We start from the raw sequence: 15706 nt of genomic DNA on the forward strand, positions 1-15706 counted from the left end.
TTTTGACGGGAATATACTTGGCAATAACTTTTCTGTAGAACAGATTTCTGAGATTTGGTGTCCCCTTCTTCATTTCTGGATTGTAGTTTTCATCTTTGCTGTCAAATAACTGAATGAAACATCCAAACTTGACTTTGCTGAATTTTGTTAGGGAGATAGAGTGAAGTAAAATTATGATCCACTTTTTTTATGGATCATAAATTATGATCCATTTTTTTTAGAGCACAGAATTCCAATTATATTTTCATTTTAGCTGGCTGTTTCACGGTAGTAATTCTCTGGATCTCTCTTCATAGATACGACTATGTCTGTGACCCATAATTATATCTATGGTGATAAACTGAAAGAGCTACTATCTTTGAGGTTTCCACATTGCCAACTCCAGAAAATTTGGAGAAAGGTGAAGTTTCATATATAAAAGTAACAAGAATGTCATGGACTAAAAACATAAAGTACTTAAGTTTTCCATTCTGTTACTTTTATTATAATGACAAAGGAGACAGCAGGATAAGTACTTCAATATTGTGTTTCTCATGTGTTTTTGAAAATGTGTAGGAATATTTTAATAGTTTTGGTGTCCGTTTTTTCTTTTTTTTTCTTTTTTTTTTTTTTTTTTTTTTTAAAGGTGCCACCATAGTGGCCTGTTGGAGAGCAAAGGGATTATGTTGTACTTGACGTTAAGTGAATTAGCCAAACGTACACTTCCTGTTCATTCTTGATTTTTTTCCATGTCGTATGTGCCTATAAATATGTTTAAATGATTCTTTATAGTAATGTTTTATTTATTTATTTATTTACTTTCTTGTTAACCCGATTATAAACTCCAATGAGAGCAACAGTGCCTTTTTTGCTCTCAGGTTTTTATGTGCTTAAGCAATGGCAGGTCCACATAATGATAGACTATATAATCAAAGAAAGGTAGTATTCACGTGGCTTTAGAATTAGTATGTATCTGCGTAGAATCTGCCTCTGGCTTTACCAGCAATAGAACGTTTGTAGAAGAGAAACAGAAATGCTTTGCTGTTAATTACTCTTAAATAAGAATAGGAATAAACAAGAGTATTACCTCTAAACCACCTGAGCTGCTTTCCCCCCTTATAACCAGTTCCTAAAGTGCATGAAAGCAGCTCTCCTTACGTGTCTGCCCACTTTATTCTTCTGTAAGTTTAGCAGTTCATCTAGCTACTCTTTATTTGAAATGATTTCCAGATGCCTCCTCATGTAAATTGCTGACTTCTGGATATATTCTGGTTCTGGAATGGGTAGATTTCCGATGTGGTTTGGTATATATATATATAAATCGCGTGAGCTTCTGGCATCTGATTTCTCTGATCCTGCTTACATTGATATTTAAAGTAGGATTTGACATACTCTATCACTTACTGTTGATAAATAACGTTTGTATTCTTCTTAGTCTATTTTATTTATGTGTTAGTTTAAAAGACATATTCTTTGATGGAAAATAAAGTAACAAAATAATAGTGAACCAGTTGTGCAGTGTCTCTAATTTGTTGACATTTTCCACGTGCTTGAAACATGTATGGTATACCTCTTCTTTTTCCTTCTCTGAACAGTGGCTAGAAAAAAAAAACCTACTTGTTTGTGTCATTTACTGTGAGCCATTACTGAATCTGGGTGTATTCATGTATGCTGCTGCCTGTATGTTTTCAAACAATAAGAATTTATTGAAACATACGAGACATGCTTTCTCTTCTCCACTATTGGATTATAGACTGCACTTAGTTTTTCAGAACGAAGTACAGAAAAAGCCATAACATCTATAGAACTGCATGTTACCCTATATTATTGTCTAATACAAAACAGTCTAGAAATATTTTTACAGGGAGATAGCAAATGTGTTAATTTAACTTACATTGCAATCTGTCTTAATGGAGCCTTATCACCAGTGTAAGAAATAACTTCTGGGTGGGCATAAGTACCCGATATATATAAGGTAAACTTTGGCTGGTGAAATAGTCACTTCTTTTGTCATTTGTCTCTTCCCCCTCCCCACCCAAAGGGTAGCACTTGACAAGAGAATTTTTATTTCTTCATAAAGTCAGTCATTTAGAAATCTGCATTGCTGTACGTAGAAAAACAATTACTGTTTCAAAGTTTTTCGTATTTTTGTTATATTGGGAATTGTATTTCTTTCTATTTAAAAAAACGTTTTACCGTATTAATTCATTCTTTCTGTCAACTTTATTTTCAGGCTTATTCTACTTATCCAGATTCACCAGGTCAATTTACATCTATAAATTCTGTCATCCCTGGATATCAGTTGCCTGTATATAATTATCAGGTAATTGAAGAGGGAGTAAAATGTTTTACTTTCAGCTACTATTGAGGCCTTCAACTTGTTTATACAAATTGCTTGAATAGTTTGTCATTTTAAAGTAGTGAAATGTACCTAAAATTTAAGAAATCACTTAGAATTCGTGTAATGAGGACCTCTGTGTTACTTAGAAGTGATGAAATAAGATTTTGACAGGAGTGTACTCAGCAATAACTTTTCTGTAGAACAATTTCTGAGATTTGTGTTTCCGTCTTTGTTTCAGCATGTATTTTGTTATCTTTGCTGTCAAAGAGCTGAAACATCCCGGCTGACTTTCATGAATCTTGCAGAGATATAAAGTGAAATAAAAGCTTAACCCAATTCTTAGAGCACAGAATTCCGATTGTATTTTTATTTTAGCTTGCTGCTTCATGGTAGTAGTTCTCTGGGTCTGTTTTCAACGATACAACTATTATCTATGACCCGTAATCATATGTGTGGTTACAAATTCAAAGAATTAATATCTTTGAGGATGCTACAATTCTATTTCCAGAAAATTGGGAAGATTGAGGTTTTCCATGTAGAAGTAACAACAAGAACTTCAGGGATTAGAAACCTAAAGTACTTCTTTTTTCCTATTCTGTTTCTTTCATTATAACAAAGGAGCCATCATGATAAATACTTCAATATTATGTAACTCACGGGTTTTTGAAAATATGTAGGAATATTTACATAATTGTGGTTACTTTTTTTTTTTTTTTTTTTAAATAAAAAGATTCCACTGCACTGGTCTGTTGGGGCGCAAAGGAGTTAGGTTGTTCCTGTGGTAAAGCGAATTAGTGAAACATATACTTCCTCTTCTTCCTTGATTTTTTGTGTGTCATATGTGCCTATAAATACTTTAAATCATCCTTTATATTAATGTGTTACGTTTTGTTACTTTCTTTTTAACCTCTCATGGCAGCAACAGTGCCTTTTTCTCTCTCAGGTTTTGTATGCTTAAGCAATGGCTTATCCACGTAATGACAAGTGTTCAGTTACTTGTTGGTAGATTATTTAATGTAAGAAAGGTAGTCCTAATGTGGCTTTACCTAAGAACGGTAGTATTAATTTGGCTTTAGAAGAGCATGTATCTGATTAGAATCTGCGTCTGGATTTACCAAGCATAAAAAATTTGATAAAGAGAAACAGAAATGTTTTTCTGTTAATTACTCTTAAATAAGAATAGGATTAAAAAGAGCATTACCTCTATAACACCTGAGCTGCTTTCCCCCATGTAACTAAAATATTTGAAAGCAGTTCTTCTCATGTGTCTGCCTACTTTATTCTTCTCTAAGTTTAGCAATTAATCCAGCTATTCTTTATTTGAAATGATTTCCAGATGCCTCTGCGTGTAAATTGCTGACTTCTGGATATATTCTGATTCTGGAATGGGTAGATTTCTGATAGTTTTAGATATCTGTAAATCCCATCAGTTTCTAGCGTGTAGTGTCTCCGACCCTTGTTACTTTGCTATTTAAAGTAGATTTGACATATTCTGTCACTTATTGGTGATAAATAACGTTTATTTCCTTCTTAGTTCATTTTATTTATATCTTAGTTGAAAAGACATTTTCTTTGATGGAAAATAAAGTAACAGAATAGTAGTGAAATAGTTATTCAGTGTTTCTCATTTGTTGACGTTTTCCCTGTGCTTGAAACACGTACAGTATACCTCATCAATGGCTAAAATAAAAGCCCTATTTCTAACATTTACTGTGAGCCATTACCGAATCTGGGTGTATTCATGCCTGCTGCGTACCTATATGTGTTCAAAGAATAAGTATTTATTGAAACATATGAGACTTTATACTGTCTCTTTTCCAGTATTGGATTATATATTGCACTTAGGTTTTCAACGTAAAGTACAGAAAATGCCATAAATTCTGTAGAACTACATATTACCTTATAATATTGTCAAATACAAATCAGTCCGGAAGCATTTTTACAGGGAAATAGCAAATGTATTAATTTAACTTACATTGAACTCTGTCTTAATGTAGCCTTATCACCAGTGTAAGAAATAACTTCTGGGTGGGCATAAGTACACAATATAAGTAAGGTTAACTTTGCCTGGTGAAATAGCCAATTCTTTTGTCATTTGTCTGTTCCCCCTCCACGCCCAACCGTAGGACTCGACCGAGAATAATACATTCTTCGTAAATCAGTCAGTCATTTACAATTCTGCATTGTTGTATATAGAAAAATAATTAGTATTTCAATGTTTTTCATATTTTTGTTCTACTGTGAATATTTCTTTCTAATTAAAAAAAAGTTTTACCTTATTAATTCATTCTTTCTGTATAATTTATTTTCAGGCATATCGTACTTATCCAAATGCACCAGTTCAGGTCATCACTAGATATCAGTTGCCTGTATATAATTATCAGGTAATGTAAGAGGAAGTAAAATGATTTGCTTTCCAATATTATAGAGGCCTTTAACTTGTTTATACAAATTTCCTGAATAGTTTGTCATTTTAAACTAGTGAAGTGTACCTAAAATTTAAGGCAACACTTAGAGTTAGTGTAGAATGAAGACCTCTGTCTTATTTAGAAGTAATGAAGTAATATTTTGACGGGAATATACTTGGCAATAACTTTTCTGTAGAACAGATTTCTGAGATTTGGTGTCCCCTTCTTCATTTCTGGATTGTAGTTTTCATCTTTGCTGTCAAATAACTGAATGAAACATCCAAACTTGACTTTGCTGAATTTTGTTAGGGAGATAGAGTGAAGTAAAATTATGATCCACTTTTTTTATGGATCATAAATTATGATCCATTTTTTTTAGAGCACAGAATTCCAATTATATTTTCATTTTAGCTGGCTGTTTCACGGTAGTAATTCTCTGGATCTCTCTTCATAGATACGACTATGTCTGTGACCCATAATTATATCTATGGTGATAAACTGAAAGAGCTACTATCTTTGAGGTTTCCACATTGCCAACTCCAGAAAATTTGGAGAAAGGTGAAGTTTCATATATAAAAGTAACAAGAATGTCATGGACTAAAAACATAAAGTACTTAAGTTTTCCATTCTGTTACTTTTATTATAATGACAAAGGAGACAGCAGGATAAGTACTTCAATATTGTGTTTCTCATGTGTTTTTGAAAATGTGTAGGAATATTTTAATAGTTTTGGTGTCCGTTTTTTCTTTTTTTTTCTTTTTTTTTTTTTTTTTTTTTTTTAAAGGTGCCACCATAGTGGCCTGTTGGAGAGCAAAGGGATTATGTTGTACTTGACGTTAAGTGAATTAGCCAAACGTACACTTCCTGTTCATTCTTGATTTTTTTCCATGTCGTATGTGCCTATAAATATGTTTAAATGATTCTTTATAGTAATGTTTTATTTATTTATTTATTTACTTTCTTGTTAACCCGATTATAAACTCCAATGAGAGCAACAGTGCCTTTTTTGCTCTCAGGTTTTTATGTGCTTAAGCAATGGCAGGTCCACATAATGATAGACTATATAATCAAAGAAAGGTAGTATTCACGTGGCTTTAGAATTAGTATGTATCTGCGTAGAATCTGCCTCTGGCTTTACCAGCAATAGAACGTTTGTAGAAGAGAAACAGAAATGCTTTGCTGTTAATTACTCTTAAATAAGAATAGGAATAAACAAGAGTATTACCTCTAAACCACCTGAGCTGCTTTCCCCCCTTATAACCAGTTCCTAAAGTGCATGAAAGCAGCTCTCCTTACGTGTCTGCCCACTTTATTCTTCTGTAAGTTTAGCAGTTCATCTAGCTACTCTTTATTTGAAATGATTTCCAGATGCCTCCTCATGTAAATTGCTGACTTCTGGATATATTCTGGTTCTGGAATGGGTAGATTTCCGATGTGGTTTGGTATATATATATATAAATCGCGTGAGCTTCTGGCATCTGATTTCTCTGATCCTGCTTACATTGATATTTAAAGTAGGATTTGACATACTCTATCACTTACTGTTGATAAATAACGTTTGTATTCTTCTTAGTCTATTTTATTTATGTGTTAGTTTAAAAGACATATTCTTTGATGGAAAATAAAGTAACAAAATAATAGTGAACCAGTTGTGCAGTGTCTCTAATTTGTTGACATTTTCCACGTGCTTGAAACATGTATGGTATACCTCTTCTTTTTCCTTCTCTGAACAGTGGCTAGAAAAAAAAAACCTACTTGTTTGTGTCATTTACTGTGAGCCATTACTGAATCTGGGTGTATTCATGTATGCTGCTGCCTGTATGTTTTCAAACAATAAGAATTTATTGAAACATACGAGACATGCTTTCTCTTCTCCACTATTGGATTATAGACTGCACTTAGTTTTTCAGAACGAAGTACAGAAAAAGCCATAACATCTATAGAACTGCATGTTACCCTATATTATTGTCTAATACAAAACAGTCTAGAAATATTTTTACAGGGAGATAGCAAATGTGTTAATTTAACTTACATTGCAATCTGTCTTAATGGAGCCTTATCACCAGTGTAAGAAATAACTTCTGGGTGGGCATAAGTACCCGATATATATAAGGTAAACTTTGGCTGGTGAAATAGTCACTTCTTTTGTCATTTGTCTCTTCCCCCTCCCCACCCAAAGGGTAGCACTTGACAAGAGAATTTTTATTTCTTCATAAAGTCAGTCATTTAGAAATCTGCATTGCTGTACGTAGAAAAACAATTACTGTTTCAAAGTTTTTCGTATTTTTGTTATATTGGGAATTGTATTTCTTTCTATTTAAAAAAACGTTTTACCGTATTAATTCATTCTTTCTGTCAACTTTATTTTCAGGCTTATTCTACTTATCCAGATTCACCAGGTCAATTTACATCTATAAATTCTGTCATCCCTGGATATCAGTTGCCTGTATATAATTATCAGGTAATTGAAGAGGGAGTAAAATGTTTTACTTTCAGCTACTATTGAGGCCTTCAACTTGTTTATACAAATTGCTTGAATAGTTTGTCATTTTAAAGTAGTGAAATGTACCTAAAATTTAAGAAATCACTTAGAATTCGTGTAATGAGGACCTCTGTGTTACTTAGAAGTGATGAAATAAGATTTTGACAGGAGTGTACTCAGCAATAACTTTTCTGTAGAACAATTTCTGAGATTTGTGTTTCCGTCTTTGTTTCAGCATGTATTTTGTTATCTTTGCTGTCAAAGAGCTGAAACATCCCGGCTGACTTTCATGAATCTTGCAGAGATATAAAGTGAAATAAAAGCTTAACCCAATTCTTAGAGCACAGAATTCCGATTGTATTTTTATTTTAGCTTGCTGCTTCATGGTAGTAGTTCTCTGGGTCTGTTTTCAACGATACAACTATTATCTATGACCCGTAATCATATGTGTGGTTACAAATTCAAAGAATTAATATCTTTGAGGATGCTACAATTCTATTTCCAGAAAATTGGGAAGATTGAGGTTTTCCATGTAGAAGTAACAACAAGAACTTCAGGGATTAGAAACCTAAAGTACTTCTTTTTTTCTATTCTGTTTCTTTCATTATAACAAAGGAGCCATCATGATAAATACTTCAATATTATGTAACTCACGGGTTTTTGAAAATATGTAGGAATATTTACATAATTGTGGTTACTTTTTTTTTTTTTTTTTTTAAATAAAAAGATTCCACTGCACTGGTCTGTTGGGGCGCAAAGGAGTTAGGTTGTTCCTGTGGTAAAGCGAATTAGTGAAACATATACTTCCTCTTCTTCCTTGATTTTTTGTGTGTCATATGTGCCTATAAATACTTTAAATCATCCTTTATATTAATGTGTTACGTTTTGTTACTTTCTTTTTAACCTCTCATGGCAGCAACAGTGCCTTTTTCTCTCTCAGGTTTTGTATGCTTAAGCAATGGCTTATCCACGTAATGACAAGTGTTCAGTTACTTGTTGGTAGATTATTTAATGTAAGAAAGGTAGTCCTAATGTGGCTTTACCTAAGAACGGTAGTATTAATTTGGCTTTAGAAGAGCATGTATCTGATTAGAATCTGCGTCTGGATTTACCAAGCATAAAAAATTTGATAAAGAGAAACAGAAATGTTTTTCTGTTAATTACTCTTAAATAAGAATAGGATTAAAAAGAGCATTACCTCTATAACACCTGAGCTGCTTTCCCCCATGTAACTAAAATATTTGAAAGCAGTTCTTCTCATGTGTCTGCCTACTTTATTCTTCTCTAAGTTTAGCAATTAATCCAGCTATTCTTTATTTGAAATGATTTCCAGATGCCTCTGCGTGTAAATTGCTGACTTCTGGATATATTCTGATTCTGGAATGGGTAGATTTCTGATAGTTTTAGATATCTGTAAATCCCATCAGTTTCTAGCGTGTAGTGTCTCCGACCCTTGTTACTTTGCTATTTAAAGTAGATTTGACATATTCTGTCACTTATTGGTGATAAATAACGTTTATTTCCTTCTTAGTTCATTTTATTTATATCTTAGTTGAAAAGACATTTTCTTTGATGGAAAATAAAGTAACAGAATAGTAGTGAAATAGTTATTCAGTGTTTCTCATTTGTTGACGTTTTCCCTGTGCTTGAAACACGTACAGTATACCTCATCAATGGCTAAAATAAAAGCCCTATTTCTAACATTTACTGTGAGCCATTACCGAATCTGGGTGTATTCATGCCTGCTGCGTACCTATATGTGTTCAAAGAATAAGTATTTATTGAAACATATGAGACTTTATACTGTCTCTTTTCCAGTATTGGATTATATATTGCACTTAGGTTTTCAACGTAAAGTACAGAAAATGCCATAAATTCTGTAGAACTACATATTACCTTATAATATTGTCAAATACAAATCAGTCCGGAAGCATTTTTACAGGGAAATAGCAAATGTATTAATTTAACTTACATTGAACTCTGTCTTAATGTAGCCTTATCACCAGTGTAAGAAATAACTTCTGGGTGGGCATAAGTACACAATATAAGTAAGGTTAACTTTGCCTGGTGAAATAGCCAATTCTTTTGTCATTTGTCTGTTCCCCCTCCACGCCCAACCGTAGGACTCGACCGAGAATAATACATTCTTCGTAAATCAGTCAGTCATTTACAATTCTGCATTGTTGTATATAGAAAAATAATTAGTATTTCAATGTTTTTCATATTTTTGTTCTACTGTGAATATTTCTTTCTAATTAAAAAAAAGTTTTACCTTATTAATTCATTCTTTCTGTATAATTTATTTTCAGGCATATCGTACTTATCCAAATGCACCAGTTCAGGTCATCACTAGATATCAGTTGCCTGTATATAATTATCAGGTAATGTAAGAGGAAGTAAAATGATTTGCTTTCCAATATTATAGAGGCCTTTAACTTGTTTATACAAATTTCCTGAATAGTTTGTCATTTTAAACTAGTGAAGTGTACCTAAAATTTAAGGCAACACTTAGAGTTAGTGTAGAATGAAGACCTCTGTCTTATTTAGAAGTAATGAAGTAATATTTTGACGGGAATATACTTGGCAATAACTTTTCTGTAGAACAGATTTCTGAGATTTGGTGTCCCCTTCTTCATTTCTGGATTGTAGTTTTCATCTTTGCTGTCAAATAACTGAATGAAACATCCAAACTTGACTTTGCTGAATTTTGTTAGGGAGATAGAGTGAAGTAAAATTATGATCCACTTTTTTTATGGATCATAAATTATGATCCATTTTTTTTAGAGCACAGAATTCCAATTATATTTTCATTTTAGCTGGCTGTTTCACGGTAGTAATTCTCTGGATCTCTCTTCATAGATACGACTATGTCTGTGACCCATAATTATATCTATGGTGATAAACTGAAAGAGCTACTATCTTTGAGGTTTCCACATTGCCAACTCCAGAAAATTTGGAGAAAGGTGAAGTTTCATATATAAAAGTAACAAGAATGTCATGGACTAAAAACATAAAGTACTTAAGTTTTCCATTCTGTTACTTTTATTATAATGACAAAGGAGACAGCAGGATAAGTACTTCAATATTGTGTTTCTCATGTGTTTTTGAAAATGTGTAGGAATATTTTAATAGTTTTGGTGTCCGTTTTTTCTTTTTTTTTCTTTTTTTTTTTTTTTTTTTTTTTAAAGGTGCCACCATAGTGGCCTGTTGGAGAGCAAAGGGATTATGTTGTACTTGACGTTAAGTGAATTAGCCAAACGTACACTTCCTGTTCATTCTTGATTTTTTTCCATGTCGTATGTGCCTATAAATATGTTTAAATGATTCTTTATAGTAATGTTTTATTTATTTATTTATTTACTTTCTTGTTAACCCGATTATAAACTCCAATGAGAGCAACAGTGCCTTTTTTGCTCTCAGGTTTTTATGTGCTTAAGCAATGGCAGGTCCACATAATGATAGACTATATAATCAAAGAAAGGTAGTATTCACGTGGCTTTAGAATTAGTATGTATCTGCGTAGAATCTGCCTCTGGCTTTACCAGCAATAGAACGTTTGTAGAAGAGAAACAGAAATGCTTTGCTGTTAATTACTCTTAAATAAGAATAGGAATAAACAAGAGTATTACCTCTAAACCACCTGAGCTGCTTTCCCCCCTTATAACCAGTTCCTAAAGTGCATGAAAGCAGCTCTCCTTACGTGTCTGCCCACTTTATTCTTCTGTAAGTTTAGCAGTTCATCTAGCTACTCTTTATTTGAAATGATTTCCAGATGCCTCCTCATGTAAATTGCTGACTTCTGGATATATTCTGGTTCTGGAATGGGTAGATTTCCGATGTGGTTTGTTATATATATATATAAATCGCGTGAGCTTCTGGCATCTGATTTCTCTGATCCTGCTTACATTGATATTTAAAGTAGGATTTGACATACTCTATCACTTACTGTTGATAAATAACGTTTGTATTCTTCTTAGTCTATTTTATTTATGTGTTAGTTTAAAAGACATATTCTTTGATGGAAAATAAAGTAACAAAATAATAGTGAACCAGTTGTGCAGTGTCTCTAATTTGTTGACATTTTCCACGTGCTTGAAACATGTATGGTATACCTCTTCTTTTTCCTTCTCTGAACAGTGGCTAGAAAAAAAAAACCTACTTGTTTGTGTCATTTACTGTGAGCCATTACTGAATCTGGGTGTATTCATGTATGCTGCTGCCTGTATGTTTTCAAACAATAAGAATTTATTGAAACATACGAGACATGCTTTCTCTTCTCCACTATTGGATTATAGACTGCACTTAGTTTTTCAGAACGAAGTACAGAAAAAGCCATAACATCTATAGAACTGCATGTTACCCTATATTATTGTCTAATACAAAACAGTCTAGAAATATTTTTACAGGGAGATAGCAAATGTGTTAATTTAACTTACATTGCAATCTGTCTTAATGGAGCCTTATCACCAGTGTAAGAAATAACTTCTGGGTGGGCATAAGTACCCGATATATATAAGGTAAACTTTGGCTGGTGAAATAGTCACTTCTTTTGTCATTTGTCTCTTCCCCCTCCCCACCCAAAGGGTAGCACTTGACAAGAGAATTTTTATTTCTTCATAAAGTCAGTCATTTAGAAATCTGCATTGCTGTACGTAGAAAAACAATTACTGTTTCAAAGTTTTTCGTGTTTTTGTTATATTGGGAATTGTATTTCTTTCTATTTAAAAAAACGTTTTACCGTATTAATTCATTCTTTCTGTCAACTTTATTTTCAGGCTTATTCTACTTATCCAGATTCACCAGGTCAATTTACATCTATAAATTCTGTCATCCCTGGATATCAGTTGCCTGTATATAATTATCAGGTAATTGAAGAGGGAGTAAAATGTTTTACTTTCAGCTACTATTGAGGCCTTCAACTTGTTTATACAAATTGCTTGAATAGTTTGTCATTTTAAAGTAGTGAAATGTACCTAAAATTTAAGAAATCACTTAGAATTCGTGTAATGAGGACCTCTGTGTTACTTAGAAGTGATGAAATAAGATTTTGACAGGAGTGTACTCAGCAATAACTTTTCTGTAGAACAATTTCTGAGATTTGTGTTTCCGTCTTTGTTTCAGCATGTATTTTGTTATCTTTGCTGTCAAAGAGCTGAAACATCCCGGCTGACTTTCATGAATCTTGCAGAGATATAAAGTGAAATAAAAGCTTAACCCAATTCTTAGAGCACAGAATTCCGATTGTATTTTTATTTTAGCTTGCTGCTTCATGGTAGTAGTTCTCTGGGTCTGTTTTCAACGATACAACTATTATCTATGACCCGTAATCATATGTGTGGTTACAAATTCAAAGAATTAATATCTTTGAGGATGCTACAATTCTATTTCCAGAAAATTGGGAAGATTGAGGTTTTCCATGTAGAAGTAACAACAAGAACTTCAGGGATTAGAAACCTAAAGTACTTCTTTTTTTCTATTCTGTTTCTTTCATTATAACAAAGGAGCCATCATGATAAATACTTCAATATTATGTAACTCACGGGTTTTTGAAAATATGTAGGAATATTTACATAATTGTGGTTACTTTTTTTTTTTTTTTTTTAAATAAAAAGATTCCACTGCACTGGTCTGTTGGGGCGCAAAGGAGTTAGGTTGTTCCTGTGGTAAAGCGAATTAGTGAAACATATACTTCCTCTTCTTCCTTGATTTTTTGTGTGTCATATGTGCCTATAAATACTTTAAATCATCCTTTATATTAATGTGTTACGTTTTGTTACTTTCTTTTTAACCTCTCATGGCAGCAACAGTGCCTTTTTCTCTCTCAGGTTTTGTATGCTTAAGCAATGGCTTATCCACGTAATGACAAGTGTTCAGTTACTTGTTGGTAGATTATTTAATGTAAGAAAGGTAGTCCTAATGTGGCTTTACCTAAGAACGGTAGTATTAATTTGGCTTTAGAAGAGCATGTATCTGATTAGAATCTGCGTCTGGATTTACCAAGCATAAAAAATTTGATAAAGAGAAACAGAAATGTTTTTCTGTTAATTACTCTTAAATAAGAATAGGATTAAAAAGAGCATTACCTCTATAACACCTGAGCTGCTTTCCCCCATGTAACTAAAATATTTGAAAGCAGTTCTTCTCATGTGTCTGCCTACTTTATTCTTCTCTAAGTTTAGCAATTAATCCAGCTATTCTTTATTTGAAATGATTTCCAGATGCCTCTGCGTGTAAATTGCTGACTTCTGGATATATTCTGATTCTGGAATGGGTAGATTTCTGATAGTTTTAGATATCTGTAAATCCCATCAGTTTCTAGCGTGTAGTGTCTCCGACCCTTGTTACTTTGCTATTTAAAGTAGATTTGACATATTCTGTCACTTATTGGTGATAAATAACGTTTATTTCCTTCTTAGTTCATTTTATTTATATCTTAGTTGAAAAGACATTTTCTTTGATGGAAAATAAAGTAACAGAATAGTAGTGAAATAGTTATTCAGTGTTTCTCATTTGTTGACGTTTTCCCTGTGCTTGAAACACGTACAGTATACCTCATCAATGGCTAAAATAAAAGCCCTATTTCTAACATTTACTGTGAGCCATTACCGAATCTGGGTGTATTCATGCCTGCTGCGTACCTATATGTGTTCAAAGAATAAGTATTTATTGAAACATATGAGACTTTATACTGTCTCTTTTCCAGTATTGGATTATATATTGCACTTAGGTTTTCAACGTAAAGTACAGAAAATGCCATAAATTCTGTAGAACTACATATTACCTTATAATATTGTCAAATACAAATCAGTCCGGAAGCATTTTTACAGGGAAATAGCAAATGTATTAATTTAACTTACATTGAACTCTGTCTTAATGTAGCCTTATCACCAGTGTAAGAAATAACTTCTGGGTGGGCATAAGTACACAATATAAGTAAGGTTAACTTTGCCTGGTGAAATAGCCAATTCTTTTGTCATTTGTCTGTTCCCCCTCCACGCCCAACCGTAGGACTCGACCGAGAATAATACATTCTTCGTAAATCAGTCAGTCATTTACAATTCTGCATTGTTGTATATAGAAAAATAATTAGTATTTCAATGTTTTTCATATTTTTGTTCTACTGTGAATATTTCTTTCTAATTAAAAAAAAGTTTTACCTTATTAATTCATTCTTTCTGTATAATTTATTTTCAGGCATATCGTACTTATCCAAATGCACCAGTTCAGGTCATCACTAGATATCAGTTGCCTGTATATAATTATCAGGTAATGTAAGAGGAAGTAAAATGATTTGCTTTCCAATATTATAGAGGCCTTTAACTTGTTTATACAAATTTCCTGAATAGTTTGTCATTTTAAACTAGTGAAGTGTACCTAAAATTTAAGGCAACACTTAGAGTTAGTGTAGAATGAAGACCTCTGTCTTATTTAGAAGTAATGAAGTAATATTTTGACGGGAATATACTTGGCAATAACTTTTCTGTAGAACAGATTTCTGAGATTTGGTGTCCCCTTCTTCATTTCTGGATTGTAGTTTTCATCTTTGCTGTCAAATAACTGAATGAAACATCCAAACTTGACTTTGCTGAATTTTGTTAGGGAGATAGAGTGAAGTAAAATTATGATCCACTTTTTTTATGGATCATAAATTATGATCCATTTTTTTTAGAGCACAGAATTCCAATTATATTTTCATTTTAGCTGGCTGTTTCACGGTAGTAATTCTCTGGATCTCTCTTCATAGATACGACTATGTCTGTGACCCATAATTATATCTATGGTGATAAACTGAAAGAGCTACTATCTTTGAGGTTTCCACATTGCCAACTCCAGAAAATTTGGAGAAAGGTGAAGTTTCATATATAAAAGTAACAAGAATGTCATGGACTAAAAACATAAAGTACTTAAGTTTTCCATTCTGTTACTTTTATTATAATGACAAAGGAGACAGCAGGATAAGTACTTCAATATTGTGTTTCTCATGTGTTTTTGAAAATGTGTAGGAATATTTTAATAGTTTTGGTGTCCGTTTTTTCTTTTTTTTTCTTTTTTTTTTTTTTTTTTTTTTTAAAGGTGCCACCATAGTGGCCTGTTGGAGAGCAAAGGGATTATGTTGTACTTGACGTTAAGTGAATTAGCCAAACGTACACTTCCTGTTCATTCTTGATTTTTTTCCATGTCGTATGTGCCTATAAATATGTTTAAATGATTCTTTATAGTAATGTTTTATTTATTTATTTATTTACTTTCTTGTTAACCCGATTATAAACTCCAATGAGAGCAACAGTGCCTTTTTTGCTCTCAGGTTTTTATGTGCTTAAGCAATGGCAGGTCCACATAATGATAGACTATATAATCAAAGAAAGGTAGTATTCACGTGGCTTTAGAATTAGTATGTATCTGCGTAGAATCTGCCTCTGGCTTTACCAGCAATAGAACGTTTGTAGAAGAGAAACAGAAATGCTTTGCTGTTAATTACTCTTAAATAAGAATAGG

General features: G+C 32.6%; 1 protein-coding gene across 1 annotated transcript in view; it reads left to right on the top strand.

Annotated features, from left to right (window-relative positions):
• Positions 1–15706, top strand: part of LOC129025923 (deleted in azoospermia protein 4-like) — a 92381-nt gene that overhangs the window by 65038 nt on the left and 11637 nt on the right. The window contains exons 29-31 of the mRNA XM_063660931.1: positions 4633–4704; positions 9520–9591; positions 14405–14476. Of these exons, the coding sequence (XP_063517001.1) occupies positions 4633–4704; positions 9520–9591; positions 14405–14476 (216 nt within the window). The remainder of the gene's footprint in view (positions 1–4632; positions 4705–9519; positions 9592–14404; positions 14477–15706) is intronic.

This window comes from Pongo pygmaeus, chromosome Y (genome assembly GCF_028885625.2).
Source record: "Pongo pygmaeus isolate AG05252 chromosome Y, NHGRI_mPonPyg2-v2.0_pri, whole genome shotgun sequence".
Classification (NCBI taxonomy): domain Eukaryota; kingdom Metazoa; phylum Chordata; class Mammalia; order Primates; family Hominidae; genus Pongo; species Pongo pygmaeus.